Source organism: Muntiacus reevesi, chromosome 21 (assembly GCF_963930625.1).
Source record: "Muntiacus reevesi chromosome 21, mMunRee1.1, whole genome shotgun sequence".
In the NCBI taxonomy this organism is placed as follows: domain Eukaryota; kingdom Metazoa; phylum Chordata; class Mammalia; order Artiodactyla; family Cervidae; genus Muntiacus; species Muntiacus reevesi.
Window position 1 is genome coordinate 3,059,718 of NC_089269.1, and position 15,112 is coordinate 3,074,829.

At 41.0% G+C, this 15,112-nt stretch overlaps 1 protein-coding gene across 1 annotated transcript in view; it reads left to right on the plus strand.

Moving 5' to 3' along the window:
- Nucleotides 1-14,896, plus strand: part of GUCA1C (guanylate cyclase activator 1C) — a 38,024-nt gene extending 23,128 nt beyond the window's left edge. The window contains 4 exon segments of the mRNA XM_065913847.1: nt 6,021-6,071; nt 6,073-6,103; nt 7,310-7,375; nt 14,663-14,896. Of these exon segments, the coding sequence (XP_065769919.1) occupies nt 6,021-6,071; nt 6,073-6,103; nt 7,310-7,375; nt 14,663-14,896 (382 nt within the window).
- Nucleotides 14,897-15,112: the final 216 nt, after the last annotated feature.

Consider the following 15,112-nt stretch of genomic DNA (forward strand, 5'->3'; position numbering starts at 1 on the left):
TGACTCACTATTTCAACAAAGATGTTACACCATTTAGTAAATATTAAGCCATGAAATTAAAAGACACTCCTTGGAAGGAAAGTTATGACCAAACTAGACAGCATATTAAAAAGCAGAGACATTACTTTGCCAACAAAGGTCCGTCTAGTCAAGGCTATGGTTTTTCCAGTGGTCATGTATGGATGTGAGAGTTGGACTATAAAGAAAGCTGAGCACTGAAGAACTGATGCTTTTGAACTGTGGTTTTGGAGAAGACTCTTGAGAGTCCCTTGGACTGCAAGGAGATCCAAGCAGTCCATCCTAAAGGAGATCAGTCCTGGGTGTTCATTGGAAGGACTGATGCTGAAGCTGCAACTCCAGTACTTTTCCAATGACTCAGCTCTTCGCATGAGGTAGCCAAAGACCCTGATGCTGGGAGGGATTGGGGGCAGGAGGAGAAGGGGACGACAGAAGGTGAGATGGTTGGATGGCATCACCGATTCGATGGACATGGGTTTGGGTGAACTCCAGGAGTTGATGATGGACAGGGAGGCCTGGCATGCTGCAGTTCATGAGGTCGCAAAGAGTCAGACACGACTGAGCGACTGAATTGACCTGATCTGAATACATGGGAAGAATTCAAGAGTATGATAATACTGAAATTGCTTCTACTTTAATCTCATCAAAAAGTATCAAGATATTTTGTAATTGAACTTTGTAACATAAAAATTCAGTAATTCTGCATACTTATTACATGTTGCAATACAACACTGGAAATCTAAAATGTTCTATAGAGTGCCCAACCCAATATAAATTTTTAAATAACATCTTTTTATTATTGAAGTTGCTCAGTCATGTCCAGCTCTTTGCAACCCCATGGACTGTAGCCTATCAGGCTCCTCCGTCCATGAAATTTTCCAGGCAAGAGTACTGGAGTGGGTTGCCATTTCCTTCTCCAGGGGATCTTCCCAACCCATGGATCAAACCTGGGTCTTCTGCATTGCAGGCAGTTACTTTCCCATCTGAGCCACCAGGGAAGTACTTAATGACATCTTAAATATACCTATTTTAAAAAACACTAAGTATATAATACGGCATACAAATACTAGGGGTGCCTCAAAGCAATACTCTGATCATGAGGTTTGTATCCTGGGGTCTATGGATCTACGGGCTTCAGGAATCCTTGGCCCCTCTTAGAATCAAGTGCAAAATTTTGCACATGATCCACTTCTTTTCCCAGGGGAGGTAGAGGGTCAGATTTGCAAAAGAACTAGGAAGAGCAAAAGAATAAAAGGATTAACTTTTGTTGTTGTTCTAAAACTTACGGAAAGTTTACATAGATTTTTATTAGTTAAAATGTATCACTTAAGTTAGTGAGTCAATGAAAGAAAAATAGCTAATTTGAGATTTTCCCTAAAATGTTTAGAAAGAACAAAATGAAAACAGGCAAACTGAAATAATTAGCACAGAGCAGAAATTAATAACTAGATGCTACTTGTCTCTGATTAATAAAGTGTTAAAAACAGTAAGATATAATTCTGGTAAGGGCACTGTGGAGGGAGCATAAATTGGTAGAACATTCCTGGAAATGTGGTCTGTATAACAGACTAAAATTTCACTTCAGTTTTATAGTCAGTTACTTTTCGTCAGGAAAAACAATGTTGCCAAAGATGAAAGTTCTGATTTACATCACAGAATCATTTAAAATAGTACACATTTAAAAAACCTATAAGAGGAAACTTTTAATGCAATGAAATATATAATTATAAAAATTAGTGGTCTACAAACACCCATTCTACATAATGACAAGTGAAGAAAAACACAAAGGTAAGGAGTAATACACACTGCATAATTTTTGTCAATACATAGCAGGATGTTAAAATGAAATTCAGCCCAACTATGAAGATTTGAAGGAAGTACTAGTATAGGCAGACTTTACTAGTATTTAAGGAACTGTTACATCTTAATCACACTTCAAGAGCATAAAACGGTCAAGATGAGGGCTTGGGAGAAGGACTATGGAGAGGATTTCTCATGTAAGAGCCCTCACGTCAACTGCGTGAGGTTTTAAGGGGCCCAGTTAGCTGTGGACGTGCCCTGGAGTTTAGGGAACACGCTGTTCCAACCATAGCTGAGCAATCTGAAGCAGCAGACCATGGCCACAGAGGATTGGGGTAAAGCTCAGGATCTGTCTGCAACCCCGGAACCTGCTGGGGCCAAGGATGCTTGGGTTTTCCTTGGATCAGATGTGGGCCACTGAGAGGAAGCTGGAGAGAGCTTTCTCAGATCCTGTCCAGCTGAGTCACTTGGAGAAGCGAGGACTCCTCAGGAGAAGAGAGCTGGAGAGTGGTTCTCAGCCAGGAGCGGTTTTACCCTCCTCCTCAGGGGGCGGCTGGGCTGGCCAGTCTGGAGACAATTGGTTCTCCACGGGAGGATGGGGGAGGGTGTGGTGCTGCTACTGTCTGTCGTTTGGAGACCAGGGATGCTGCTTAACGTTCTACCAGGCAGAGGAGGACGCAGGACGGGAAAGAACTGTCGAGTCCAAAGTGTCAGTGGTGCAGACGTTTAAAACCCAGATTCAGGTTTCTTTTTTTTTTTTTTTCTTTGTTTATTTATTACTTTTTAAAAAACTATTTTTTAGTTGAAGGATAATTGCTTTACAGAATTTTCTTGTTTTCAGTCAAACCTCAGCATGAATCAGCCATAGGCATACATGTATCCCCTCCCTTTTATTTTATTTTTTTTTTAATTTTATTTAGTTATTTTTTTTTCAGTGGGTTTTGTCATACATTGACATGAATCAGCCATAGAGTTACACGTATTCCCCATCCCAATCCCCCCTCCCACCCCTCTCTCCACCCGATTCCTCTGGGTTTTCCCAGTGCACCAGGCCCGAGCACTTGACTCATGCACCCCACCTGGGCTGGTGATCTGTTTCACCATAAAAAATATACATGCTGTTCTTTCGAAACATCCCACCCTCACCTCCTCCCACAGAGTTCAAAAGTCTGTTCCGTACTTCTGCGTCTCTTCTTCTGCCCTGCATATAGGGCCATCGTTACCATCTTTCTAAATTCCATATATATGTGTTAGTATGCTGTAATGTTCTTTATCTTTCTGGCTTACTTCACTCTGTATAATGGGCTCCAGTTTCATCCATCTCATTAGAACTGATTCAAATGAATTCTTTTTAATGGCTGAGTAATATTCCAGGGTGTATATGTACCACAGCTTCCTTATCCATTCATCTGCTGATGGGCATCTAGGCTGCTTCCATGTCCTGGCTATAATAAACAGTGCTGTGATGAACATTGGGGTGCACGTCTCTTTCAGATCTGGTTTCCTCGGTGTGTATGCCCAGAAGTGGTATTGCTGGGTCATATGGCAGTTCTATTTCCAGTTTTTTAAGAAATCTCCACACTGTTCTCCATAGTGGCTGTACTAGTTTGCATTCCCACCAACAGTGTAAGAGGGTTCCCTTTTCTCCACACCCTCTCCAGCATTTATTGCTTGTAGACTTTTGGATAGCAGCCATCCTGACTGGCGTGTAATGGTACCTCATTGAGGTTTTGATTTGCATTTCTCTGATAATGAGTGATGTGGAGCATCTTTTCATGTGTTTGTTAGCCATCTGTATGTCTTCTTTGAAGAAATGTCTGTTTAGTTCTTTGGCCCATTTTTTGATTGGGTCATTTATTTTTCTGGAATTGAGCTTCAGGAGTTGCTTGTATATTTTTGAGATTAATCCTTTGTCTGTTTCTTCATTTGCTATGATTTTCTCCCAATCTGAGGGCTGTCTTTTCACCTTACTTATAGTTTCCTTTGTTGTGCAAAAGCTTTTAAGATTCATTAGGTCCCATTTGTTTATTAACCATTCACCATTGCAACAAAAAGAATAAAATACTTAGGAGTATATCTACCTAAAGAAACAAAAGACCTATACATAGAAAACTATAAAACACTGAGGAAAGAAATCAAAGAGGACACAAACAGATGGAGAAACATACCGTGTTCATGGATTGGAAGAATCAATATTGTCAAAATGGCTATTCTACCAAAAGCAATCTATATCCCTATCAAGCTACTGACAGTATTTTTCACAGAACTAGAACAAATAATTTCACAATTTGTACGGAAATACAAAAAACCTCGAATAGCCAAAGTAATCTTGAGAAAGAAGAATGGAACTGGAGGAATCAACCAGCCTGACTTCAGTCCCTACTACAAAGTCACAGTCATCAAGACAGTATGGTACTGGCACGAAGACAGAAATATAGATCAATGGAACAGAATAGAAAGCCCAGATATAAATCCACGAACCTATGGACACCTTATCTTTGACAAAGGAGGCAAGGATATACAATGGAAAAAAGACAACTTCTTTAACAAGTGTGTTGGGAAAACTGGTCAACCACTTGTAGAAGAATGAAACTAGAACACTTTCTAACACCATACACAAAAATAAACTCAAAATGGATTAAAGATCTAAATGTAAGACCAGAAACTATAAAACTCCTAGAGGAGAACATAGGCAAAACACTCTCCGACATAAATCACAGCAGGATCCTCTATGACCCACCTCCCAGAATATTGGAAATAAAAGCAGATTCGGGTTTCTAAAGAAGGAGCCTCAAGAGCTGGGATCAAAGTGCATGGTTTCTTGCCTAGGGAGTTGCAGGAGCGTCTCAGTAATGAACAGGGGGTGGGAGACTTCCGAGAAAGAGGGGGCTTTAAACGGCTGCTATCCAAGGAGCTCTGTAACCATGATCTTGATGGTATCCGCCAAGTCAAGGCTCTCACGGTCTCCTTTCTCTCCTGCTCACACTCAGAGAAGGGCTTTCAAGGTGGGGGAAACCGTGCCTCTTTGCCGCCCCCCATGCTTCTCCTCGAAGAAAAGGTAAAGCAGGAGGCACCCGACAACTCCCTCCAAATTATTATCCCCTTAGGCCTGAATCTTCCAGTCAATCCTTTATTCCCACTTAGTTGCCTGGAGTCGGGTGATGGACCGACCAATTCTAAAAATCTCACAATCTCTTACTGTGGCTTACACATGCAGTCGAATATCACTTCAGGATGTGGAATTCTGGATGCCTTGCCGAAGTTTTGAGGCTTCTGGGGTCTCTGTCAAGACAACTGAGAAATCTTAAACTTTCATCTAATAGGAGCCTGACTACATGTATCTTAATCATTGCACTAAGTATTATTTAACTGAGAGCTCGGCTTGCTAAGGCCAAGAGAGGCGCTTTGCCACTGTTAACTGTGATTAATCCTAGGATTTGAGATGAGTGATGTTTGGGAAGCAGCAATAGAGAATCCTTTTTGACACACTTCTAACTGAAATGTTGCCAACAGTTCTTCTAAAGATTCTCCTGTCCAGTCAAGATACTTACGTTCAAATTCCCTGATGACTAATCCATTCTCTCATTTTATTAATTTCTACATCCAATATGGGTCATTTAATTTGGTCACCTGGGGCAAGAGTGGGGGAGGGAGAGTGGTTAAATCATCCCTCTAGGAAATCTGGAAATATCTTTTTCCTTATGTCCCCTGACAGCTTTTATGATGAAAAGATGCTGGCAGACTGAGAGATTCAGGATCCTTCCAAGGCATGCATATCTGTCTTCCCAGTTGATAGCTCTGCAGAAGGGCACCAAAAAACCAAACATACCACTGGCAGGAGCCAGAGAGAAAAGCATTAGCTGCTTACAGAACATCCTTTCATGTTCATCATAAGATCAAAGGTCAGTCTAAAACATGAGAAAGCTGTCTTTTCTGGATCCAGAACCACCGTGATATTTTCTCCAGTGTGCTGTTAGTATCTCTTGTTACTTAGTATGTTGAGTGGATCCCTTTGTTCTGTGTAAAATAATATCTTAGACTAAACTCAGTTCATTTAATTTCCAACTCTCATTACCCAGAACTGACATACAATCTTTTTGTTTTTTAACTGAAAACAGGTTGGATAGCAAACCTGAAATAAACAATTCCGTCAATTTTGTCACACTGAGGTAAGAAATGTTGCAAAATGAATTTGCTTCCAGAAGAGTTGAACTTAGATTTAGTTTGCAGAAGGTGCAAGCCTTCAATGGCCAGTAAACTGAGTCCTGAAGAGTTTAACACATTGGTGTTTTGTAAGAGATGTAAACAGTGATAAAATAGCCCTTCACCTCAGGCTCACTTTCCTTATTGTGTAGAAGATAGATGATTTAGACAAAAGCATGAACCTGTCAGGAAAACGTACTTGTGATATCAGTTCAGGTCAGTCGCTCAGTCGTGTCCGACTCTTTGCAACCCTATGAACTGCAGCACGTCAGGCCTCCCTGTCCATCACCAACTGCTGGAGTTTACTCAAACTCATGTCCATTGAGTCAGTGATGCCATCCAACCACCTCATCCTCTGTTATCCCCTTGTCCTCCTGCCCCCAATCTTTCCCAGCATCAGGCTCTTTTCAAGTGAGTCAGCTCTTCACATCAGATGGCCAAAGTATTGGAGTTTCAGCTTCAACACTTGGGCTTCATAATTTGACCAGCACAATGTTCTCCAGCTGATACAATTTGATTGAATATATACTGACCCCATGGACTGTAGCCTGCCAGGTTCCTCTGTCCATGGGGTTCTCCAGGCAAGAATACTGGAGTGGGTTGCCATGCTCCTCTCCAGGGGATCTTCCCAACCCAAGGACTTAACTCAGGTCTCCCACTTTGCAGGCAGATTCTTTACCGTCTGAGCCACCAGGGAAGCCCATATTAACCAAACTTATATTCAATGCAGAGTGACTGACACTTTGTATATATAAAGAGTGAAGGGAGATAAGGGGAAAAAGCGGGAGAATAGGGGATGAAGGACTCTCTGCTGTTTGTTTTGGGATGTGTTTTGGGGCTGAATTTCTTTTTACTGGAGGCTTCTCATCAAATTACAAATAAACTTTTAAGTTTTCCCTCCTAACTTCAACTATGCCATCTTCTATCAGATTTTTCCTTCTCCTTGATGATACACTTCTGGAAAGAGTTGTCCACACTTGCCTTCATTTCTGCTCTTTCCGTATTTCTCCTGTCTGCTCACTTGTTCATCTGTTCTTTCAGCCCTAAAAACCTGGTTTCCTCTTTATCTCAGAAAAGGTGCATTTCTTTAGAGGCAGGAACAAGAAGACCCAACACAGACATTCCAAGAGAAGGGAGGGGGCTTACACCAAATGGATTCAATCGAGGGATGATCTTGAAAAAGTAAGTTGGAATTGTGGGAAACATGTTAGCAAGGGATTTTAAAGGGGGCATGGGGGGAGGGAATAGATCTAAGGGACTGAGAACCGTGTGCGTCGTCATTCCGCAGAATCCACCTACCCACCGTGCAGCACCCGCAGTGAAGACTAGAGCGCAGGAGACGCGCCTGTTGAGGGTAGCGGTTTGCTTCGTCAAACGCGGCTGCTTTCTCTGCAGGACATGGGGAGGAGGAGGCTGGGAGACCGTTCAAATTAAAGCACCGCCATGAGCAAGCCAAACATTTGGGAAGAGTATAATTCTCAGAAAAGCAACTTGGAAATGTATCGAGAGCAAAGAGCTTGCTCTTAAGGACTTGGTCCTGCATCTATGTCTTACTCTCAAGTCAGTTTGCTGGCTTACTGGTCTACTGAGGTCAAAGCCGCTTGCTGTCCTCACTTTATGTAGGTCTACGTGGATGGAGAGTAAAGTCAGTCAGTTCCTGTGGAAGCTGCAAGGAGCAGATTCAGATTGCCCAGAGTTGCTAAGGAGGCTAAGTGAAGTGAGAAAAGAACCAGAAAAACGGAAAGAGGAGGACCTGAGCAGGCCAGGGAAAAGCTTGATTTGAAATATGTACCCGAAATGGTAATCATCAAGCAGGAGAAATGCTGGAGATTGTTTTTTGTTTTAGACTTTAATCCTGGAGGCACTGCAGGGGGGCAGGGATTGGAGAAGAGAGTGATAAACCATTCAACTCGGGGTCAAAATCGCTGATCAAAGGGTGAGTGTTCTGAAAGTAGATGGAGCATCGTGAATACGTAAGACTTGGCATCATGAGTGAATTTCAAAAGGACAGGTCAAGAACGTTTGGAAATCCATGACTCCTGCTTGGAGGGGGTGGAGGGGGTAGAGGAAAAAGTGATCTCCCTGGAGAAGGATGAGAGGATGGTGGTATCCTTAAGAAGAGGCTCAGTTTGCAGAGACAGATCACATGTTCCAGAAAGCAGACAATTATGCAGGAGTCATTTACTCTTTATGTAGTCTCCTCAAGAACAAAGAAACCGGCAAAACGGGGAGTGTGCTTGGAAAGGGCCTAGAAATAGAGTTGAGCTGAAAAACAATGTAAATCTAGAAGAGAAGATGTTGGACTCGGGGAATAACTGAATTCACCTGCAAGCAGGGAGCTGGGGCTTTTGACCTGTAGTAATAACTCAGAAGAAGGGGGTACTTTATGGTTTCTGGAGCAGCTTACAGAATTAGTAACATCGTTTACTCTGATATAAAAACTCATATCTTAAATATTATTGGCTTTTATAAAATGAAGATATCAGATTAGTCGCACTTTGTATTAACAATGAACCACTCTTTCTTGGCAAATGCATACACAGATTTAAAACTGATAGAATTTGCTTTTATTTGGAAATTATTGGAGGTGGCTCTGTCATCTCAAGGGACAGCTGGGCCATTCTATGCATCAAGATAAAAGTGCTAAAATTGTTGTACAATGACTGCCCAGTGCACCAAAGGACAAGGAAGAGAAAGTAATGAAGACATAGATGGCTGATATCTGTGGAAGTATAAAAGGATTTTGCCAGAATTTGACAGAGGAGGATACAGCGCTTCACTCACACTTAAAGTGAGTGTCACAGATGAAAATACCTATTTGCATTTTTATAAATTATATATACCCCAAATAAGACTTTTATTGTTATCATTGTTATAAAAATATTGGTAGAAATGGAGATGTTTAAATGTAGCAGAATAGTGTTGACCATGTGCCAACATATCTTTTTCTGATTTCTCAAAATAAAAAGCCACAAACACAGCATTTGTATCTGACCCAATGTATATTGAGGCCAAAGATAAGAAGACTCCAGCACACCCAGATACAACAACAACAAAAAAAAACTTCAGGGATGTATATGAAAAATTCCAATTTGAAAATTGCAAAAAGATGACCAACATCAATTCTGCTGCAATAGAAAAATACAGAATAGCTATTTTTAATTCCAGACATAATTGTCGTGGTAGCTAGCAAATCAAAGTTAGATCAGAAGACAGGTGTAGGTTTAGTGCTAAGAGAATAAAGCAACAAAGAGCTATAAGCTCCATGAGAGCGAGAGGTATTTCTGGTTTTTTATGTACTTTGGTGTTTCTTGTTCTCTCTGGCCATAGTAGGTTCTCCATAAATAGTTGTATAATGAGTTTCTGATAAGATATCATGGAAAACAAAGGAAGAAGTAAAGAATGAGTAAGCACCGTATGCATTGCTATCTGTAGGAAGAAAGGCATCTAAGAGACAAGTTTGGAAATGAACATACATGAAAATGGGTTTGTCTAGTCACTAAGTTGTATCCAACTCATTTGTGACCCCATAGACTGTAGCCCGCCAGGCTCCTCTGTCCATGGACTTCTCCAGGCAAGAATACTGGAGTGGGTTGCAGTTTTCTTCTCCAGGGCATCTTCCCAACCCAGGGATGGAACCAGAGTCTCCTGCATCATACGCGGATTCTTTATAGTTGAGTCACTTGGGAAGCTGAAATATGCATTACAAATGTCATAAGATGCAAATACAGATCTGTTAGCAGAACTCAATTGCCAATGGAAAGCATTAATAGACGTGAGGCACAGAGGAAGGTTAAAGGTGGATTCTTTCTTCCATTACACTTCTCTGTAGTGTTGGTTTTTTTTCACCATGAGTATGTATCTTTGCTATTACTCAACAAGTTAGCTTATTCTTATGAACAAAAGCATCTAGGAAAGGAGATTTTGAAGAGAATCACAAAGACAGAAAATTGAAGCTCAACATTCAGTATCACTGAAGAATGAAAACAGAAGGGATAGCAAGACAAATCAGGATAAATGATCAAGCGTGGGATTCTGCAGCCTTCACTTCGGGAAGAATAGCAATCGGCATGCTACCTTGAGTTTCTTAGGACTCATTCTTGAAATGATTTAGGGAGACTTATAGACACTTGTTCACAACCACAGGTGCAGAAACTGTCCAGACACAAAGTACCAAATAGCCCAGGGATAAAAGAGACATATGTGGCTGATAATATACTGTGAAAGTGAAAGAAACAGAATGAAGCCAAAGAGAAAATGAGAGGGTGGTTATTCAGGAGGTAATTTGGGGTAAAAGGAAACAGGGACAGACATGAAGGCCTTTTATTGAGTGACTAACCAGAAAGACCATTTTCTAGACTGGAACACTGGAATCAAACTGGGAAACTGGGGACTACCAGGAAATAATAGGGAAATCAAGTTTCTTTATATGAGACAAAAAATTGCAGCTTTTTTATAACACTCAGCCATAAAATACTACTAAATGCTTCTAGTGCCACCTTGCTAACGAATACAGAACTGAGACTCACCTCCTGAGACTCTGCAATTCCATCTTTGCTGATTTCCCAGCCCCAGCACAAAATGTCATGTTCTTATTAGAAAGAATTGAGAAGCAATTCCTTGACACTGGTTGGTTTCTTTTCTAACCAACCTGATTTCTTTAGAGAAAAAAAAAATGTTAATAGAGGCATACTCAGTACATTTTGATATTTTGGAAGAGACAATTTGGGGCTTATAGACACTAAAGATATTAATGGGAAGAAAGACATGATCCAGAAATATCAGCAAAACAACCGGATTCAAAAAACAAGACTAAATATTCATGGGTCACTGTCCTATCGCCAATAAAACCACTGAACTTGGTCATGAGTGATGATGGAAAAGCACCCGTAACACTCACCTTCAGGGTCCCAAACAGCCCTATATAATGTGGCTATATATTCTGTGTATTATGCATATTTCAATATATAAAAATTGTGCAATTTCTGAATTATATGCCACAAAAATTAATGTGTTTCTAGATAGAAAACAAAAAATAAAAGCTCAAAGCGTTATTTTAGGTCCTGAGTCCCATGAGCTCTGGCTTGGTCATTTCTCATCAGCTTAGACTTTTGACTGGTTGATCTTTCGATAGGAAATTTCTGGACCTGCACAGGCAATCCTTTCTAGGGAGACACAGAGCCATGTTTTACTTTGTTTGGGCATAAATCCACAGACAAATCAGAGAGGACCAGGAAGTAATGTTTAAGAATATCAGCTGAAGGAAAGCAATTCATCAACTGAGGTTTTCAGAGCACCTCCCATCTTTGCAACCCTGGTTGACCATGCTGGTGGAGCCAGACGGAGGAGGAAACGGCAACTGTGGTAAGGCTTAATGAATGTTTGAATGCTCAGTCTTAGGAGGAAGAGTGAGGAAAACTTCAAAATAAGTATGTTAGAAATAGTAAATATTATTTAAGCTGCTTTTGGTAGAGGTTGGCTTAATTTGGAAGGGAGAATGTTTTTGGTAAGTGGGTTAGAGAACATGAAAAAAGCAAATATGCAGAATTCATAGGCATTTTGAAAAGCTTAACAGCAGTGAAAAATTCCTTAAGAGTAAATCTTAAAAATTGTGACAAGAAAAATTAACTATGTAAGGTGATAGATATTGACTAAACTTACTGTGTTACATCAAGTTATGTTGTACCCCTTAAAGTAATATATTATGTCAGTTACATTGCAAATTTTTAAAATTCCGCGAGTATTTCATCTTTTTTCTCATTTCCACATCAGTAACTTGCATGACTCTTTAACACATTCTACTGTATCCTGCGTTTCATCGCTCAGTCTTGTTCAACTTTGCGACCCCGTGGCTTCTTCTGCCTACAGTGATAATCGAGAAATGTTACTCCAACTGAGTGGTCAAAACAGATTTCAGCTCCCTTATCTCCACTCCCACCTCTCTGGCGGTCATACTGAGCCCCTAGAAATCTGAAGTCTTTTGGGTTGTAAATCTAGCAGCTGTGTTTTCCCTTTGCAAAGGAGACTTCTTATTTATGGCCCCCTGCCCTATGACCAGCGCGGCATGCGACCTTCCCCACTGCACACTTGCTTCTCCTTTTGAGTTTCAGATTTCCCTCCTTTCCTTTGGTTTGTTCCACAGTTGTACTTTCCTGGGATGCGTAGGGAATTCTGATCCCACCTGCTGTTACTGGGATTTTTGCAAGGACTTCTTTGGCATAAGAAAACATAAAGGAAAAAAGATTAGATTTCTCTCTTTAAAAAAATCTTATTTTGCCATGGAAACCAAAAGGAAAGGATCTCATAAGAATGTGATTTATGCTTGCTTGTATTTGGGCCACAGTTGTGGTCATTCGATATTTGTCTTCATCCGTTAAAGGACAGGTACACTTGGTGATGGACAGATAGGCCTGGCGTGCTGCAGTCCATGGGGTCGCAAAGAGTCAGACGTGACTGAACAACTGAACTGAACAGTTAAACACTTGCTTTCAATTCCTGCTGACCTTCTGCCTCAGGTACATATTCCCTAGTAAGTTACTCAATGTAACTTCACTTGACTTTGACTGACCTCCCACCAAGACACACACACTATTAAGTACAATCTCCTTGAGATTTGGAAATTCATCTGTGCTTTTCAACCTGAGTACACCCACTAGTATAATCCAAATGCCTTAAGTCGACAGACAGCCTCTCTCCACCCCCCACTGCCCAATGTTGAAAAGTTTGTCTTATGGGCTGAGGGTGGTGGAAAACGCGGCAGCTGGTACACATGGGTATACGTCAGTAGTTTTATAGCTAAACTGGAAAGGCTGGTCAGCGTAGACCTAAGGCTTAAGTCAAGGAGACACAATGAGAAATATAAAATCAGAAAAGGCGAGAACTAGCGAATGAATAAATGTTTACCCTTCTCTACAGCTTTGGATAGTCCTTGAAATCATTTCCTCAGGGAGAAGAATGTTAAAAACAGCCTTGCAAACAGTCGTTTCCTTTGATCTTAGAAATCAGCAGTTTTCATGCCCCTGTGACTTCGCTAGATCTTCAAGATTCGGTTCAGTTCACTTTAGTCTCTCAGTCATGTCCAACTCTTTGCAACCCCCGGACTGCAGCACGCCAGGCCTCCCTGTCCATCACCAACTCCCGGAGTTTACTCAGACTCATGTCCGAGTCAGTAATGCCATCCAACTGTCTCATCCTCTGCCGTCTGCTTCTCCTCCCGCCTTCAATCTTTCCCAGCATCAGGGTCTTTTCCAATGAGTCAGCTCTTTGCATCAGGTGGCCAAAGTACTGGATTGTCAGCTTCAGCATCAGTCCTTCCAATGAACACCCAGGACTGATCTCCTTTAGGATGGACTGGTTGGATCTCCTTGAAGTCCAAGGGACTCTCAAGAGTCTTCTCCAACACCACAGTTCAAAAGCATCAATTCTTCGGAGATCAGCTTTCTTTACAGTCCAACTCTCACATCCATACATGACCACTGGAAAAACCATAGCCTTGACTAGATGGACATTTGTTGGCAAAGTAGTGTCTCTGCTGTTTAATATGCTATCTAGGTTGGTCATAACTTTCCTTCCAAGGAGTAAGTGTTTTTTAATTTCATGGCTGCAATCACCATCTGCAGTGATTTTTGGAGCCCAGAAAAATAGCCTGTCACTGTTTCCACTGTTTCCCCATCTATTTGCCATGAAGTGATGGGACCGGATGTCATGATCTTCATTTTCTGAATGTTGAGCTTTAAGCCAAGTTTTTCACTCTCCTCTTTCACTTTCATCAAGAGGCTTTTTAGTTCTTCTTCACTTTCTGCCATAAGGGTGGCATCATCTGCATATCTGAGGTTATTGATATTTCTCCTGGCAATCTTGATTCCAGCTTGTGCTTCTTCCAGCCCAGCATTTCTCATGATGTATTCTGCATATAAGTTAAGTAAGCAGGGTGACAGTATACAGCCTTGATACACTCCTTTTCCTATTTGGAACCAGTCTGTTGTTCCATGTCCAGTTCTAACTGTTGCTTCCTGTCCTGCATACAGATTTCTAAGGAGGCAGGTCAGGTGGTCTGGTATTCCCATATCTTTCAGAATTTTCCACAGTTTATTGTGATCCACACAGTCAAAGGTTTGGCATAGTCAATAAAGCAGAAATAGATATTTTTCTGGAACTCTCTTTTTTGATGATCCAAAGGGTGTTGGCAATTTGATCTCTGGTTCCTCTGCCGTTTCTAAATCCAGCTTGAACATCTGGAAGTTCACGGTTCATGTATTGCTGAAGCCTAGCTTGGAGAGTTTTGAGCATTACTTTACTAGCGTGTGAGATGAGTGCAATCATGTGGTAGTTTGAGCATTCTTTGGGATTGCCTTTCTTCAGGATTGAAGGTCAAATAATCAATACTGTATAGAGATGTTAAAAATTTATGTGTGAACACAGGTATTATATATTACCTGATGTTCTCAACTTGAAAAGAGAATGTCACCTGTACTTTCACCTAACAATCCTAGCGTTGAATGCTTTTCTATGGAAGGGTATTCAGGGAATTAAGAGTCTGAGATGAAAGTATCTAAGAATACCAATAAAAATGCCAGTGAATATATTGTATGTTAGTGAGTGGTGTAGACAAAGCCTTTTACTAATTGTTATTTTCTGGGAGAATTTTGACTTTAGAAGGATTTATCAATGGCACGGAAAAAGATCAGGACCTTCTGGAAATTGTTTCCAAGAGCTTCGACTTTTCCAATGTACTGAAAGTAACCTGTGGTGGGAAATAGCCAGACAGTGGAGAGAGGCTTCTTCTAAACCAACTGACAAGAATGGTGAAGGGACAGTGAAAGTCAAGAAGCTGTGGATGGATGCAAAGCAAAGCGCTCAGCTTTCGGTGGATTGAAAACTTCTCAGTGGAGAAGAAATGTGATTTTCTGCATGTGCTTGCTGTTGATTACATGTTTTTATTATCATTGGTATCCACTTATGAATACCCCACTTAAGTTCCACAGAGAAGTCTCATTAAGATCCTAAAAAGAAGCATTGTTGCTTCTGTTGATACATCAGTCCTCTGTCCACATATTGGAACATGGTTAAACTAAAGGATTGCCTCCACGGC